The sequence below is a fragment of the Clytia hemisphaerica genome, unplaced genomic scaffold, assembly GCF_902728285.1.
Source record: "Clytia hemisphaerica strain Z4C2 unplaced genomic scaffold, Clytia hemisphaerica genome assembly, whole genome shotgun sequence".
Lineage (NCBI taxonomy): Eukaryota > Metazoa > Cnidaria > Hydrozoa > Leptothecata > Clytiidae > Clytia > Clytia hemisphaerica.
Window position 1 is genome coordinate 2,691,744 of NW_027103414.1, and position 15,485 is coordinate 2,707,228.

Below are 15,485 nucleotides of genomic sequence, written 5' to 3' on the forward strand. Positions count from 1 at the left end.
GTTTCTATTTACCGGTTTTTTATTATTTAGGTAGCGAAAACCAGGTCGACAATAGGAACTAAACTGGTTAATTGGCTTCCAAATTACAATTTCAAGAGGAAAAGAAAAGTAAAGGCCTAAAGGGGCTTGGAAAACTCCATTTTCAATTTTAATTTCAAATATTTTTCGTAGGAAAATATTCTTGACGTTGTTTAGTCTTTTCAACGAGTATAAAATAGCAATTTAGTTCAAATTCTACCAAAGTTATCTGACTCCTTAATTTTACTTGCAACTAATTGGGGAAGTACTTTTGGAAATAAACCAGAACACACTACTTCACAAATTCTACTGGACTGATAAAAGATAAGTCATAAAGCAACCAATTAAACCAAGAATTTGGATCACATTAGGGCCCTGGATACACCTTGATGTATTATCGTACATTATCCAGTAATGAAGTGAAAAAAAGAAACACGAACTTTACCTTTATAAAAATCTACATTCCACTTGCTCTAAATAATCACATTGGATAAATCGGAAAACATTTGAGTTTTGACCACGCGTTCCAACAAAGATTGTTATTATAAACTCATCTTTCATATCATTCCTAGCATCTCTATAAAAAGAACAAATAAATTTCCTGTGATTATACATTCAGCATAAAATAAATTTTTCAAACTAACATCAATTTATTCATAAAATATTGAACGGAGAATGGAGCCGTTAGCAAAACCTAATTTTGGAATAATTGAAAGAAAAAAAGAATTCAGTATTATTTATTGAATAAGAAGAAGGTATACGGTTTTATTTTTATAAGAACAGACTATAACATAAGAACATAAGACTTCGACGGCTAAAACCTTAAGAACAAGTTAAGAACACATATTAAAAGGTTTTTCAGACTTTACGTTTAAAACACCAAATTTCTTATTGGTGAAAATAAGAACATTTTGAGAATTTTGAAATTTTTGGATGTTCTCATGAAAAATGTGTATTTTCATTGTTTGTTTTCTTTTAACTCTATATTTGGAAACTTCAAAACAGTTGTCTGAACAAAACGTGGAAGAGGGCCTGACCCCCCCCCTACTTAAATAACTCCCCTCCCTTCTCGGTATTCCCACCATCCCACAACCTTCAAAAGTGCTGATCCTTCAAAGTCTTCAAGTTACATCCAATCAATCCAAAGGAATGTTATATATTTAGATCAGTAAAATAGTAAATACAATTTAAATTTATTATGGTACTTCTACATAGAGGTACATATGGTACTTCTACATAGAGCTGAAATATCGACATCTCCTTCTAAAACAATCTCTCGTCCTGCTCATCCCACTTCTTTGCTTCTTTTTCAGGAAAATTTCGGAACCCCCTTTCTTAAATTTTTTGAGAAATACTATCCCCCTTTAAGAAAGGGGGTAAAATAATGCTGAAGTTGGAGTTTTAAAAGAATCGAAATGAAATTTATGTTTTTAAACACTGGTGGAATTCGAATCTCCTCTAATCTCAATCTTTCCATTTCAAAATAAAATTGACTATTGTCAAGCAGTTTTATGCTGTGGTAAAAGAACTCATACAACAAACACTATAAAACTTAGGAAAACCAAGTAACAGGGTAGCAAGAAGATATTAAAAGTTAGTCAGAAAATCCTTCAAAACCTTAAAAAAGTTATGAATGGAAAAGTATGTTTCTAGATCTTGAAAATCGCTCATTTCAAGAACTTTTATTGCTGCAGTGGTGCTGCGTGAGTGTGCCAGCTTAATGCCCTTGAATCCTGTATACATTCTAAACACATTGGAAAAATTAATCCCTTATGATTTTTCAGAAGTGAAATCGACTTTCCTAACCTGGATTTTTTCAAAATTGTTATTATTTCAAGTTCACAATTGAAACATTTAGAATGTTAATGTTAAATGTTCTAAAATGTTTGTTAAAACCAAAATCACAAGCTTACTGTATTATAGCATTAACTTACCCTAGAAATTATATTTTCTTTATTCGAAAAAAAAAACTTTGCTATTGAATGTGGTACTTGTCTAAATTTAGAAAATTTGTTAAAGTTACATTGGCGCCGCATTGGAGAGTGATTAATAATTAATTGCTCTCTACAGGATGCAATTAACGATTAATTGCTCTCTTTGAGGGCACGCCAAATAAGAAAAAATAACCCATCGTGCGATTATGCTTGTAATTTTGGAAAAATTGGTTGGTGTTCATAATTTCAAATCATTTAAGTTCCAATTAAACGCATTGGCAAAAACCATATTATTGTAACATATTGCAGTACTACTGAAACTATGCAACTTGCCAAACTGATAATGACAGGCATAAGAAATTAAAGCCTCCTGTATAATTGAGGGATGTAAATACAGAATAAACATCCACCACAGTGGCTCTATCTACCTGTATTGCAGGATTAGAACAATTATATAACTTTATTTGTGCTCAATTTTTGTAAAAGCTATTTATAAGCTATTTATGAAAAAAATAAAGCCTCAAAAAGAAATTCTATTGATGACAAAATTGGAATGTTATCTAATGTACAAGGATTTGCTTGATTGTCTAGAAGGCCAAAAAAGGCAATTTTCTGATACAGTTGCTATAATTTTCTTGATTTCAAGATGGCTACCATGAATCATAATATCAGAATAATAGTACAAAAATTACTAAATGATGGTTATTACGGTTCCATGAAAGTGAAATTGTAAAACATTACCTGATTGAGAATGAAAGGTACTATGATGTAGCTTTTAACCTGACATCATGTCATGAAAACTAAAAATTGAATTTCTCAAAGATGGTTCATCCAATACCCTTCGAATTTTAACCAAATATTTATCTTGCCAGTGTTGATCTTTTGATAAAAAAGTTTTTTGAAATTTTGATGTATGTAGTCAGCAAAAAAAGGCCAAAAATTAAACAAAAAAAAACTTGGGTTGGCTGACTTAATCAAAATTTTGAAGAAAAAAATTATATAGGCCTAAATCCCAATGTGGAAACAATGCAAAGTCCACGCCGAATTGTTACACTTGATTAAACTGATGTGCACGCCAAAAGAAGTTCTGCTTGCGGGGGATTTGGGGGCGATGTAAGCCCCTCAAAGGGGTCCAGGGTTGAGCCCTGGTGGGGGTTCTGGAGGCGAAGCCCCCAAAAGCTCTGAGAAATTTGATCTTCTCATGCCTAAAACTAAAAGTTGTTCAAAATTTGTAGAAAAAGAGCTTGGATTGTCGGTACTTCTAGGAAAGAAATAAAAGTGTAAAGTTGAATAAATCATAACCATGAGCCATATTTTAGGAATTAATGGGATTAGGGATTATAATGAATTAACACTCTACGTCGTTATATGGCTATGGCGATCAAGAGGACACAGGGAGAGCGAGGTGGATGTGTTTAAACCTGGCGTAATGAATTCGGGTGTTTGAATGGGAAGGTGATAGAAATTGACCGTCAACCGAACATCCTCCTTCTGTTTTTCTACTTCCTATCTCTCTATCTCCTTTTCTATTTTCTGACTTTCTGAGACTTGTTTTCTGATTTCTACTAACTTTTCTATGAATTTGATATTTCAAACTTTCTCCAAATATCGACCCGGCTGGGATTCGAACCACCAAATGTAAGAGTCTCTGATCAGAAACCCAGTGCATTATCTGTTGAGCCACACTCGCAAGGACCCTGTCGACGCACCGGACTGTCCGGTGTATTTGTCCGGTGGCAAAAAGTATCCTTTCGCTACACCGGACACAATAAGTCCGGTGTCAGTCCAGTGTTGCATGCAGGGAATTTTGGACGCCGGACATTTATGAAACAAAAAATTAGAAACACCGAACGCACCGGACTTGTCATGTCCGGTGTTTTGATTGTCCGGTGGAAAAAAATATCCTTCTCCGACACCGGACATTCGACTTCCTTAAGTCCGGTGTAGAGATTGTCCGGTGGTGAAACAAATTCTCATTTTACACCGGACTTTCGCGTGTCTGGTGTTCGTTAAGTCCGGTGCCTCGGCAGGGTCCTCACTCGCACAGCAGAATACAAAATTTGTAAATACTTATAGAATGACAAAAAAGACGAGGGTAATGTTATTATAATATGGGTAAAAGTACCCCTTTTTTAACCTGACTGAAATTCCAGCCGTTAATCAATTCCAAACAGTGTAGACCTAACTCTTCACACAAAAATTACGGGAAACACATGTTTGGACTTTGTACCCTATGCTGCACTCAAGCACTTAAGCTAAAGTCCCGCAAAGGCGGGACAAAAATCAGTTTTTTGAAGTTTGCAAAAAAACGCCACATAGAAGATCTTTCAAATTCAGTATGGTGAATAGAGTAGTAAAAAATACAACTTTTCTATTTTTCCTTTCTTTTGCAAAAGTTCTAGGAATGAAGATAAAGGGATAATGATATTTGAATACTATCCATTGATGAGCCGCGGCACTATCGTAAAGCTAGAATCGCTTCGCGTACTCTTCGCTTGAGAAAATGATTGACAGATTGAAGTTTTTCACCCGCGCAGGAGTTCGCGGAGCGTTTTCAGCTCAATCCTCGGACCGCGCTAAAAATGGTAGACTGAGCTGTGATAGATCATTTCGATGGAAGTTGTTGGAATGTTTACAAGGCTCTTGACAGAAAATCGTTTGTTTTATTGTCAATGATGACAGTGTGGTTATTAATTTTGTTAGATCTGACAAATTGATGTTTGTAAGTGCACTTTATAGTTTTGATTCCCATTGAAGAATCATATTCTGGCTTTCATGTTATTAGATGCTGTTTTAGAGCTTTAGGTCTACACTGCCAAACAACAAAACCCCTGGAAACACAAAATCGTAAATAGGAAAAAAAACCATGTTCGACTGACGGTCAATTTATATCACCTTCTGTTTGAATGGTGGTGCTCCTCTCGTCTTGAAAAGCTTTGATTTACACCAATACGCCAAAAATAATTACTGCCTCACACCAAATATATTCGGTGTCGTAACGTAGGGCGCACTAATTCCAGGCTACATCATGTGCCCCGCTTAAAATGCACTGTAAGGGTGTGTTTCTGTGAGATTGCACTACAAGGGTCGAATTTTGTTACTTGCTTTGCTTGCATAGTTTCTAAACCACCACAATCTAAATCTTCTAAAATTGCCTGGCCAAGTTTGCCCAAGTTTTGGTCGACCCACCACACTACTGTTGATTGATATATCTCATCAAGTCTCATGTGCACAACCATGTAAAAGTGGAGAATAAAATGTACATTTTCATATTTTCAATTACACTTGCACTTAGTTTCAAACTGAAGTGAAAAAATCTACATTCAGCTAAACTTTTTAGATAATTTATTTTACTGTAATGATTTTTCTTTTGCTTTTGGCCTGTTTTGGTAAGTTTTCTGACAGTTTACAGATGACAAAAACCAAAACAGAAAAAATTAACAAATATTTACTACTTACCGCTTGAACAACGAGAAATGTTACTATTTTTGTGTTATTTCTGGTGCAAATTTTATACATTTCTGCAAATTTTATACATTTCTCTGAAAAAAAATTCAAACCGTGAACAGGCGAGTTTCCCGCTAAATTCAATGTTGGTGCATTTACCAAGTGATTATAGCTAAATCTGATTGGCCGAAGCTAGAAAGAAGCTAAAGCTCAAGCTCTTTAACGTCGGAGATTTGCAAAAAAGCGCAAATGCGGGAAAAAACGACTCCGCTTACGGGTAGGTAGAAAACCTGGCCCACCTCTCTGGCCCGGGCCATATGGCCTACCCTTGGCCCACCCTTTGGCCCACCTTCAAACATTTTTTTCCCCGATTTTATTCTCGGACAACCAGGTTATAATGATATGTATGCGTCGGGATGCGCTATAATTTCATTATGATTTCATCATAAAGCGCGTTGGCGTTATTGCATCAGCCGTTTTACGACAAACAATTGGTCAAATCTTCTAAATGCTTTAAGAATTAAACGCTTTTTTTTATAAGAATAGTGTACTTTGGATGAGAGGGTCAATTATCTTAAGAAAGTGCCAAAATTGAGGATGAAATATTCTTAACGTAGGTCTTGTCTATCTGACCGAGGGATAAGACCCTTAAAATTTTTAATTTTTTCAACAGAAGTCAGCCTAATGGTAGCGCAGTGTGCTCTTGCACTAGGGATCTCGAGTTGGGTTCGGGTCAACGTCAAAGTTTTTCGCCAGGTTTTGATACTTTATGTTTTTTTGAAGATTCCAAAAAAAGGGGTCCGAAGTCCTGAAAAGTTGAAGAAACAGCGCTACGGGGGTTGTTGGCCCTCTCCCGGGGGTCCCCTTAATCTATGTAAGGTGTATAAAATGCAGACTCAAAACTTTTTATTTTTTTTTGTTTATTTCAGTCTCGTTGTTTTTCTAAATGCCAGAAAAACCAAAGTCCAAACTCAGAATTGGTTTGCAGATTTTCAGAATGATAAGAATCAAATCTTTTTTAGAGTTTTTCCCTGTCAGTCGTAGCCTAGAAATCTAAGCTAGTTTGATTCAGTCACTTGGATAAATCTGATGGTTAAGCTGTGACTGAATAACTATTCCAAGGCAAACTTAAAATCCGTAAATATAAAAAATGTAATAAATATAATAAAAACGCTATATTGCCATTTAAGCCGTGTGTCCTAGCCTTGTGAATACGGGCTTAGTTAACTAGGCTATGTCAGTCGCCGGTACCACCACAACATGAAAAAGGCAACTACTGCCTAAATATTTCCCGAACGGGAAGGTAAAATAACCCGAAAGAAAAAGGAAACTGTTTACAGCAGATTGAAAATGTCATCACTTTTCTGTTTCCCGTTTTGCTTTGGTCAAGAACTTTTCATCGTCCCCAAACGGGAAATAGAACTTTTGAAAACAAAGCAGATTTTTGTTTCCCGATCGAGAAAAAAAAACAAAATAAAACAGGGAAGTTGTTAATTGAGAATGTGGCGTGTTGAACGGTGAAAAAGAATGCAGCTATTATAATTATATTTTGATTTTTCCCGACATGTTTCGGACTCGGTCCGTCGTTCACAAGGGAAAGTAGAAGCAATTACCCGGTGGATTTCTTAACTACCTGGTGAATATTATTTACTTACCATCCTTTTTTACACAAGAGGGAAAAGTATTAAACTTTTTTCCACGGGCATTTCCGGAGTGCTCAGAGGCCACTTTCCCGATCGGGAAACAAACTGGTAAACTTCCCGATTTGGAAAGTCTAGCCATTTCGGGAAATTTTCCACCTTCCTGTTCGAGAAATATTTCCCGTTACACGGCACTAGATCAAAAGTTAAGGGATGGTACAGGAACAGCCCTCCCCCTAGTTTTGAGCCACCCTAAAAGCCTAATACAAATAGGGTTAACGAATCTTTATAGAACCACGAACGGGGCCGTCCACATAGTACGTACGCACTAAAATATCGAAAATCGAATACCCCCTCCCCCCTGTACGCAAGCGTACGCAAATTGCTATACCCCTTCCTGACAATTACGTACTTTTTCATTCACCCCCCCTCCCCTCAGTTGAAGAAAATTTCGAATTCAAATCGTTTGGTTCGGACCTTTATTTCATACATGAAACTCAATGTTTATTAAGAAACTTTTTCCTTTCCTTGATGCGTATAATAAGAAGCGTAAAAGTCGACAAAAAACAAGCAATAAAGTTCTATGAAAAATTTTTCTCTGCGTACGTACATTTTCCTTTGACCCCTCCTCTCCACCTGTACGCAAGCATACGCTTTTGAGAAGACCCCCTCCCCCTTAGTGCGTACGCATACTATGTGGACGGCCCCAACATATAAACGACTGGACGTCTATCTTCTATTGTGTCTTTGAAGTGAGCTTCGTTGCCGCCTGTGTTTCAAAATTGGTATTAAAAAAATCTGAAAATATTCCGTCACAATTTTATTTCTTTGAATTACTAAGGTAAAAGTATTCATAGAGCTTGAAAATTACTCGTAATTCACAAAAGAATTATTCTCAAAATTTTTCATAAGTTTGCAATATATTTTATCAACATTTTTCAACACTGAAATGCAAAATTTCAACCTCAAGTGAGTTACGGCATGTCCAAAGAAAAAGTGAACCAGTTCCACTCACTTTCAAAGTGTCAAACATAGCTGGAAAGAAGCGCCTTTTGATGTAGATAAACGTGATAGGTGTTAGAAAAATTTAACTTGAGGCTATAAGAAGTTATATTCCAAAAACCTGTATTATGACGTCATAAACATTACATAACATTACGTCATAAAACTAAAAATTTGAATATCTCGTGAACTAATAGTCATATAAACGTCAAATTTTGACCACAAATAGATATTGATGTAAGAAAATTTCTGAGTTAAAAATCTTTTGAAAAAAATGATGACGTCATTTTTTATAGCCGAAAAACTAAAATAGCTTAAAAATGCTGACGTCATCATTTTTCAGGAGATTTACAAAATTTTACTTCTAGAGAATTACGATATATTTGTTCTGTCAAAATTCCATATTGATATCATTAATAGTTTATGAGTTATTTAAGTTTTAAGTTTTGTGACGTAATGTTACGTAATGTTTATGACGTCATAATACAGGTTTTTGGGTTATAATTTCTTATAGCCTCAAGTTAAATTTTTCTAACACCCATCACGTTGATCTACATCATATGGCGCTTCTTTCTAGCTATGTTTGACATTTGGAAAGTGAGTGGAACTGGTTCACTTTTACCTTGGACATGCCGTAACTCACTTGAGACTGCGTGTATACTTTTGAATCACTTATGTCACTCCGATAATTTTTTTATGACTTGAAAAAAATAGTATGCCAAAGTCGAGAGCCCGTTTCATAAGAATATCATAATTTGAATCCCATACTCTCAAAAAAAATTTCATACTTTTGATTCAAACTTTAGAAATAATAGTCGGAGTTTTGACAAGCTGACAATGATTTTGCCTCTGTTATCTTTGTAAATGATATAGTTAAAAGACTTCAGTAGAGTAGAACAGCAGAGTCTTTTGTCGAAGTTTTGACGTTGTTAGCAAGAACGAAGCTAGCAGTGTATTATCTTTAAAAATACAAAGGAGATGAATGTCCAGTCGTTTCATATATGTTCATGATAGATAGAACCAATTTAACCCGTTAACTCAACCTAAAATAGTTGTCCTGAGTCTTGAGCTTGCGTCAGCTGATCTCAATCTTGGATTTAATTGTCACTCTTGCTATTCTCATATGCAAGCTTTTTCATAGGAATTATGGTTTTCAATTTCATCATATTAATATTTTTAAAGTTTCAGGAAAAATCATCATGAAATATTCTTACGGTATTCTTAGTTGCGATTTGAATTAAATCTAACATGCAATACATACCAAAACCTAAATTACATACCAAAACATAAGAATTTTGCACTTTTGTAAAGATTTTTAGCATTGCTGGGGAATAAGTGGCTGGTTCAGTGTTGCCAAATTCTATGATGATGGTTTTCTTAGCATACTCTTATGTCTTAATTTTTGGTCAATTTTATGAGATTATATTCTACTTTCAAAAGAGCGTGTATAATGAAAATTGAGAGTAGAGTTTTATACGTATCTTATTTTGCTGTCAATTTATGTCTGATGAACTTAATGCTTTATGCGTTGACAAAACTGTTACATAATGTTGCATTGGTTTTAAAGGCGAGAATAATTTTTGTACAGGTCATACTCCTAGTAACAAATTCATCAGGCCATTGCGCGTGGTTCGCTGGCTGATGTGAGTTTGGGTACTTTTTACGTAATTGCAGCGTGGTTTTGAAAAAGCAAACTGGTGATCACATGTCCATTATAAAGCTTGATGCGTGATATTGTACAAATATGGGCTATTTGCAACGATGAACAATTTCTGCATACCTTATCGGGGAAAACAATGTCGGGGTTTTAATTAGTCGGGGGAAAATTTCGTCACCCCCTCAAAACTTTCCCCCGACATTTTTTTCCTGGATAAGGTAACTGGTTTTCGTGTAAAAACTAAAAATGAAACTTCGACTTTTGCTCAAAAACCATACAAAAAAAAAACATAGTAGAAGTAATCTTGAAATCAAAAGCAATATTTCAAAATGATTCAGCAGGCTTTTTAGCGGGACACTCATCATGACATCGCATTATAAAAGTGTGCTATGTAAAGCAACGAATTCAAATGTTAATATTTGTCCGTCTCACGACATGTTTTCTTTGATTACATAAGCATTAGGTCTGTAAAACTAGGCGGTCTATCGTACCACAAACCTCCGTTACGCCTCCGCAAACTGAGATGCTGAGTCGACAGTTTTTTCTATTGTTTTATGATTAAAGCCTTGTCATTGGACGATAGCTTTAACTCTGACGTTTTTATTGGACGAAAAATGTTCTTTAGACATACTCTCATTGAACGCTATTATGTTTTTTCACTGAACGTCTCTAAGATAGACCCTTCGTGCATTATTTATCAAATTCTACTAGTAATCGTAAAAGACTATATATACTAGGAATATGAAGAGTCGATAGGTTGCTGATGAGAACATTTTGTGTCAAAAATAACAGTAGAGTTTATTTTGAAGATATGTGGTTGGATATTTTTTGGTAATACATTACAATAACTATAGGATGAGCTATGAATCGTGGATTCGCAAGCCTTCTTTGCTTCTTGATAAAGATAGTTCTTCAGCTTGATATTCTGATACTTTTTATTCTGATTCGCTGTATTTCATTTAGTCTATGGTTTATGAATTCGAGATGAAAAAGGTGCAGCAAAAAGAACACATGTACATTAGCCAAACTTTACGAAAAATTTTCTACCGAACCCAATATCAAAAGTTTTGAGTCTAAAACTTCTCTCTCGCCATTTCAGAGGACGTTTATGTTCCCTCATGTTAGAAAGGACATTTTGTAATCAATAGAGAAATTTTGATTGACAAGTCTGTCACTTTATAATGATGACCCAATGAATCTAAGAAACTGTGCTAGGAAGGTATATGGTATTTGTCTTTTCCCTGCTAACACACAAACTTTTCGTTATTTGGTGTAAGTTCGTTAAGTTAATTTTTTGAGCAGAATCTTGGGAAAAAGTACATTTTCTTCCATTAAATTGGGTAATTCACTTCAGACCATTAGTCAATTTAAAAGAGTTTCTTAGGAGATTTGTCGGTATCAGATTACCCGGTTATAAACATATAACTAGAAGTGTAAATTACTGATTTACCCACTAACCAATCAATTTAAATTACTTTTTAGAGAAAGTAGACACGAAACAGATTAACGAGGAAGCTTAGCTAGATGAAGACCAAAGTATACATGGAGTTGATATTATGGTAAAAGATGAATTTTGTACAAAATTTGTGTTACTAACTTTATTTCCTTTCCAAGGTCCTACTTTAGCCAGGTAGCTATGATGACCAAAAAAACTGAAAGTGAGTGACATAGTTAATAACAGGTCCCACTGCAAATTTTAATTCTTCCAACAACCAGTCATATATAAATACAACCTATCAATCAAGAATAGAGACAAATTTATTTTCCGATACTCGGAGTTTCGTGCCGTTTCAGGCAGTCTTCAGTCAGAATCGGAAAATAAATTTGTATCTATTCTTGACTGATATATCGCTCTACCGATGGTATAGAGCACTTTCTTGAATCGCAAGTCAGATTTGCATATAAATACAACCTAAGTATGTCTCCAAACAAAATTGGATTGATAATAACATCTAATACTGAAGCATGGAAAGGAGAAGCTGGCAAAGGAGAGTACTACAAAAAACGTTTCTCTAAAGTTGATAATACTTTTGATTATGAGGTCATTTATGGTGTAACTGGGTCTTTACCGGATATTTCCGAGTTTCCAAATTACCTTGGATTTGTGATCAGCGGTTCACATCATAGTGTAAACGATCCTTATCAATGGATCATGAATTTACAAAACTTTATCATTCAACTCGATCAATATAACAAAGAAACCGATAATAAGCCTGTCCGACTTTTCGGAATTTGTTTTGGACATCAAATTATAGCAAAGACATTTGGTGGACTTGTCCAACCAATCGCAAATAATAAATGGATATACGGTGCTGAGAAGATCATCTTCAACTCAACGATCACACCTGAATCTTGGTTTCAAAAGGCATTGAAGTGTGAAAATGAAGTAATGATGTGTCAAGTTCATAGTGAGGAAGTTAGCAAAGTTCCTAATAACGCCATTGTCGTTGCTGCATCAAATACGTGTGAAACAGAGGCTTTGGCATACGGTGGTAACATATTTTCAACACAAGGGCATCCGGAATTTGAGATTGAAGTGATGACTAATCTAGTTGGTTGCAACTTTCTTAAAAACAATATGATTACTTCTGAAGAATTTGAAATTGGAAAGCAACAAGTGGAAACGGTACCTTATGATTTGGTGACCGGTTTTGTGCTAGGATTTCTTAAACACTGAAAGCGTTTGGAATTTCTTATCACGTATTCGCCTCGTAGATCTGGGTGATACCGATGGATGTTTTCTCACACCAGAGACATTTCTTGGCGAGTTCAAATATTCATATCATCATCCCCTTCTCACAGACCCGGTAGGATCTTTTCAGCCAGTTGGGGTAAAAATAACGAACTGAAACTCGATGGGGATCGATATTCCCATATTTTTTTATGGCTAGGGATTTAAATTCCATTGTTTTCAAGTCAGAAAATTTATAGGAGATTGGAAAAATAGCATGATATTTTGCAGTGAGTGCATATTTTGCTTTACTATTTTCAGTGGGGACAAAAATTGAAGTATAATTCCACAGGGGACGATGTGTTGGCCAATTTTTCCAGTGGGAAGGGGTCCCAGTGGGTCTGTGAGAAGGGGTTATAATATAAAAAAGTATTCCTTTTCTCTGTTATCAAAGTTTGTAAACATTTAACTATCAAGAATCCATTCCATAAAAAGTAAGATAATGAAACTACTGCACTTTATTACACGAGATACTTAAATGAAAATATTTTTCTCTAGTTTGTAATTTCATACATTGTACATAAATAAGATACCATTACCGACACCCTAACATCCATCACTTATCATCTTTAGTTTCATCTTTGCTCCCAGATTATAAATATATATGTTAAACTAGACGATGCTATCGTCCGTTTTAGAGGGTCAGTAACCGCGGGAAAATATATTAGCGCAAAGTCAGGGCGCCAGGGCGGTTCACGGGAAAAGTGGCGGTAGAGTTTGGAACAAACGTAACACTGTAAACACCTCCACCAACTGCTTAATCCACCCGAATTTATCACGCCTCCTAAACTATTCCCTTTTTTAGTGATCTTGTGTAGACGATAGGATCGTCTAATGTTAGATTGGTAATTTTCCGAGAGATTTTCGAATGTTTAGCTAAAATATGTGTTAAGAAGAATTGACACAGTGACTAACAATGATGAGACAATTTAGTCTTTCCCATTCATCAAATATTTTTTCTAGCAAAATTTTAGTTATAGTTAAATTCCGAGGTAAATTCAAAATTATGACGAATAGAGTTAAAAGTTTAGGAAATAAAGTTTGAGAAACTTTAACCGCACGTGGTGGTCAAGCCTGTTTCATTATTTAAAAATGCTCTAAAATACTGAATCGAAGGCGAGCATGTATTTTTATTGAAAAAATACCATTTCATCAATAATATAATTTTCTTGAATTAAATTTCTCAATATTATTATCAATATTTGAATTTTGTAAATTCAATAGGTGTCTGTATACTATTCAAGGAAAATTAATGCCGATAAATTATTAAAAAATCAAAAATGATAGATTTTTATCCTTTCATTTTGTCTTTAAATTCACAACTTTTTCTAACTATGAACTATTCTCGTTTTAGAAACATACTAACACAGTACAACCGACAAAATTTGTCAACAAAGAAGCTTATAAAAGTTAAAACAGTAAATCTAGCTCATTTACAATCAGTAAAATACTCTTCGACAAAAATGTCGCCGAAAAAGATTGGATTTATCATGACCGAAGATGGTGAAAAATGGAAGGGTGAAGCAGGGATTGGAAAATATTTCTTACAACGATTCCAACAAGTTGATGATAGTTTTGAATATGAAGTCATTCACGGTGTAACTGGGTCCTTACCAAAAATAAGTCAGCTTCCAAACTACATCGGATTTGTGATCAGCGGTTCACATCATAGTGTAAACGATCCTTATCAATGGATCATGAATTTACAAAACTTTATCATTCAACTCGATCAATACAACAAAGAGAACAGAAATAAGCCTGTCCGACTTTTCGGAATTTGTTACGGACATCAACTGATTGCAAAGACATTTGGTGGAGTTGTCCAACCCATCGGAGACGGTAAATTTATATACGGTGCTGAGAAAGTGAATTTTACCAACAAGTTAAGCGATGAAGTATGGTTTAAGCAAGCTTTGCAATATCATTCAAGTAACATAATGGTAGCACAATCACATGGTGAAGAAGTTTACACAGTTCCTAAGAATGCAATCACAGTTGCCTCTTCGACAACTTGCAAGGCCGAAGCGTTACTATATGATGATCATATTCTATCTTTCCAAGGCCATCCAGAGCTGGAAAATGAAACATTAGGCCGCATTATTGGTGGGAATTTAATCCGTAAAAAGATTATTGATCGACAGGCTTTGGAACGTGGAAATGGGAATGCTAGAATGGTTCCTGCTGATACGTTAACCGGTATGGTGTTAGCTTTCTTAAACCATTAAATTGAACACATTAGAATAAATTCTTTGCACTGTTTTGGAAAGCTCGTACCCAGAGCCACTTGCGCCACGTTTTGATTTTACTGATGAATGTGATATAATCGTGAGCTTATCTGAATAATGAAAAGAGAGCTAAGGAACTGGGTTCGACTTTGTTGTTGTTGACAAACTCATAGCAGGATTTTCATACTTAGGCAACATAATTTTTGCCTTCCCTAACTTTTTGGTCAAGAAACGAAGTTAATGAGCTGTGTTCTAGAATTCTGGAAATAATTTGTTCTTTCTCATTTTTTTCTTAACCCTTAGAAGCCAGAATACGTATATATACGTTTTGAAAAGGCCATTTTACCGATACACAGTCTTTTGGTCATAACTCCTGACCACTTGAGATTCAGAGAAAAAAAATCTGCTATTTTTTGTAGCTGAGAGAAAGAGCTTTCCAACGATACCAAAGTTGATACCTAAATCGTTTGTCCTGGTCCAGAAATTGCCTTTGGAAAGAATAAATTTCCAGAAAAAAATGATGAACTTTTTGGCCTTTTTCAAAAAAAGACAGCGGCTTCTAAAGGTTAATAAAAAGTTTTTAAATCTTTAAAACTGGTCCAAACAGTCCAAAATGACTACTGGTACTAAGAGAAAGTAGATAAAGGCGTTTTAAATGAGAAATGAAAAACAATAGAGTCTATGTTAACCCTTAGAAGCCAGAATACGTATATATACGTTTTGAAAAGGCCATTTTACCGATACACAGTCTTTTGGTCATAACTCCTGACCACTTGAGATTCAGAGAAAAAAAATCAGCTATTTTTTGTAGCTGAAAGAAAGAGCTTTCCA

At 35.1% G+C, this 15,485-nt stretch overlaps 2 protein-coding genes across 2 annotated transcripts; both read left to right on the forward strand.

Moving 5' to 3' along the window:
- Positions 1 to 11,117: 11,117 nt before the first annotated feature.
- Positions 11,118 to 13,044, forward strand: LOC136797616 (uncharacterized). Its single transcript, XM_067054205.1, has one exon. It carries the CDS (start codon positions 11,617 to 11,619, stop codon positions 12,373 to 12,375), a length of 759 nt encoding a protein of 252 aa, XP_066910306.1. The 5' UTR covers positions 11,118 to 11,616; the 3' UTR covers positions 12,376 to 13,044.
- An 848-nt stretch (positions 13,045 to 13,892) lies between these two features.
- On the forward strand, positions 13,893 to 14,654 carry LOC136797471 (uncharacterized). Its single transcript, XM_067054046.1, has one exon. It carries the CDS (start codon positions 13,893 to 13,895, stop codon positions 14,652 to 14,654), a length of 762 nt encoding a protein of 253 aa, XP_066910147.1.
- Positions 14,655 to 15,485: the final 831 nt, after the last annotated feature.

Coding starts and splice junctions, on each gene's coding strand:
- LOC136797616 (XM_067054205.1), top strand. CDS start 11,617: ATGTCTCCAAACAAAATTGGATTGATAATAACATCTAATACTGAAGCA.
- LOC136797471 (XM_067054046.1), top strand. CDS start 13,893: ATGTCGCCGAAAAAGATTGGATTTATCATGACCGAAGATGGTGAAAAA.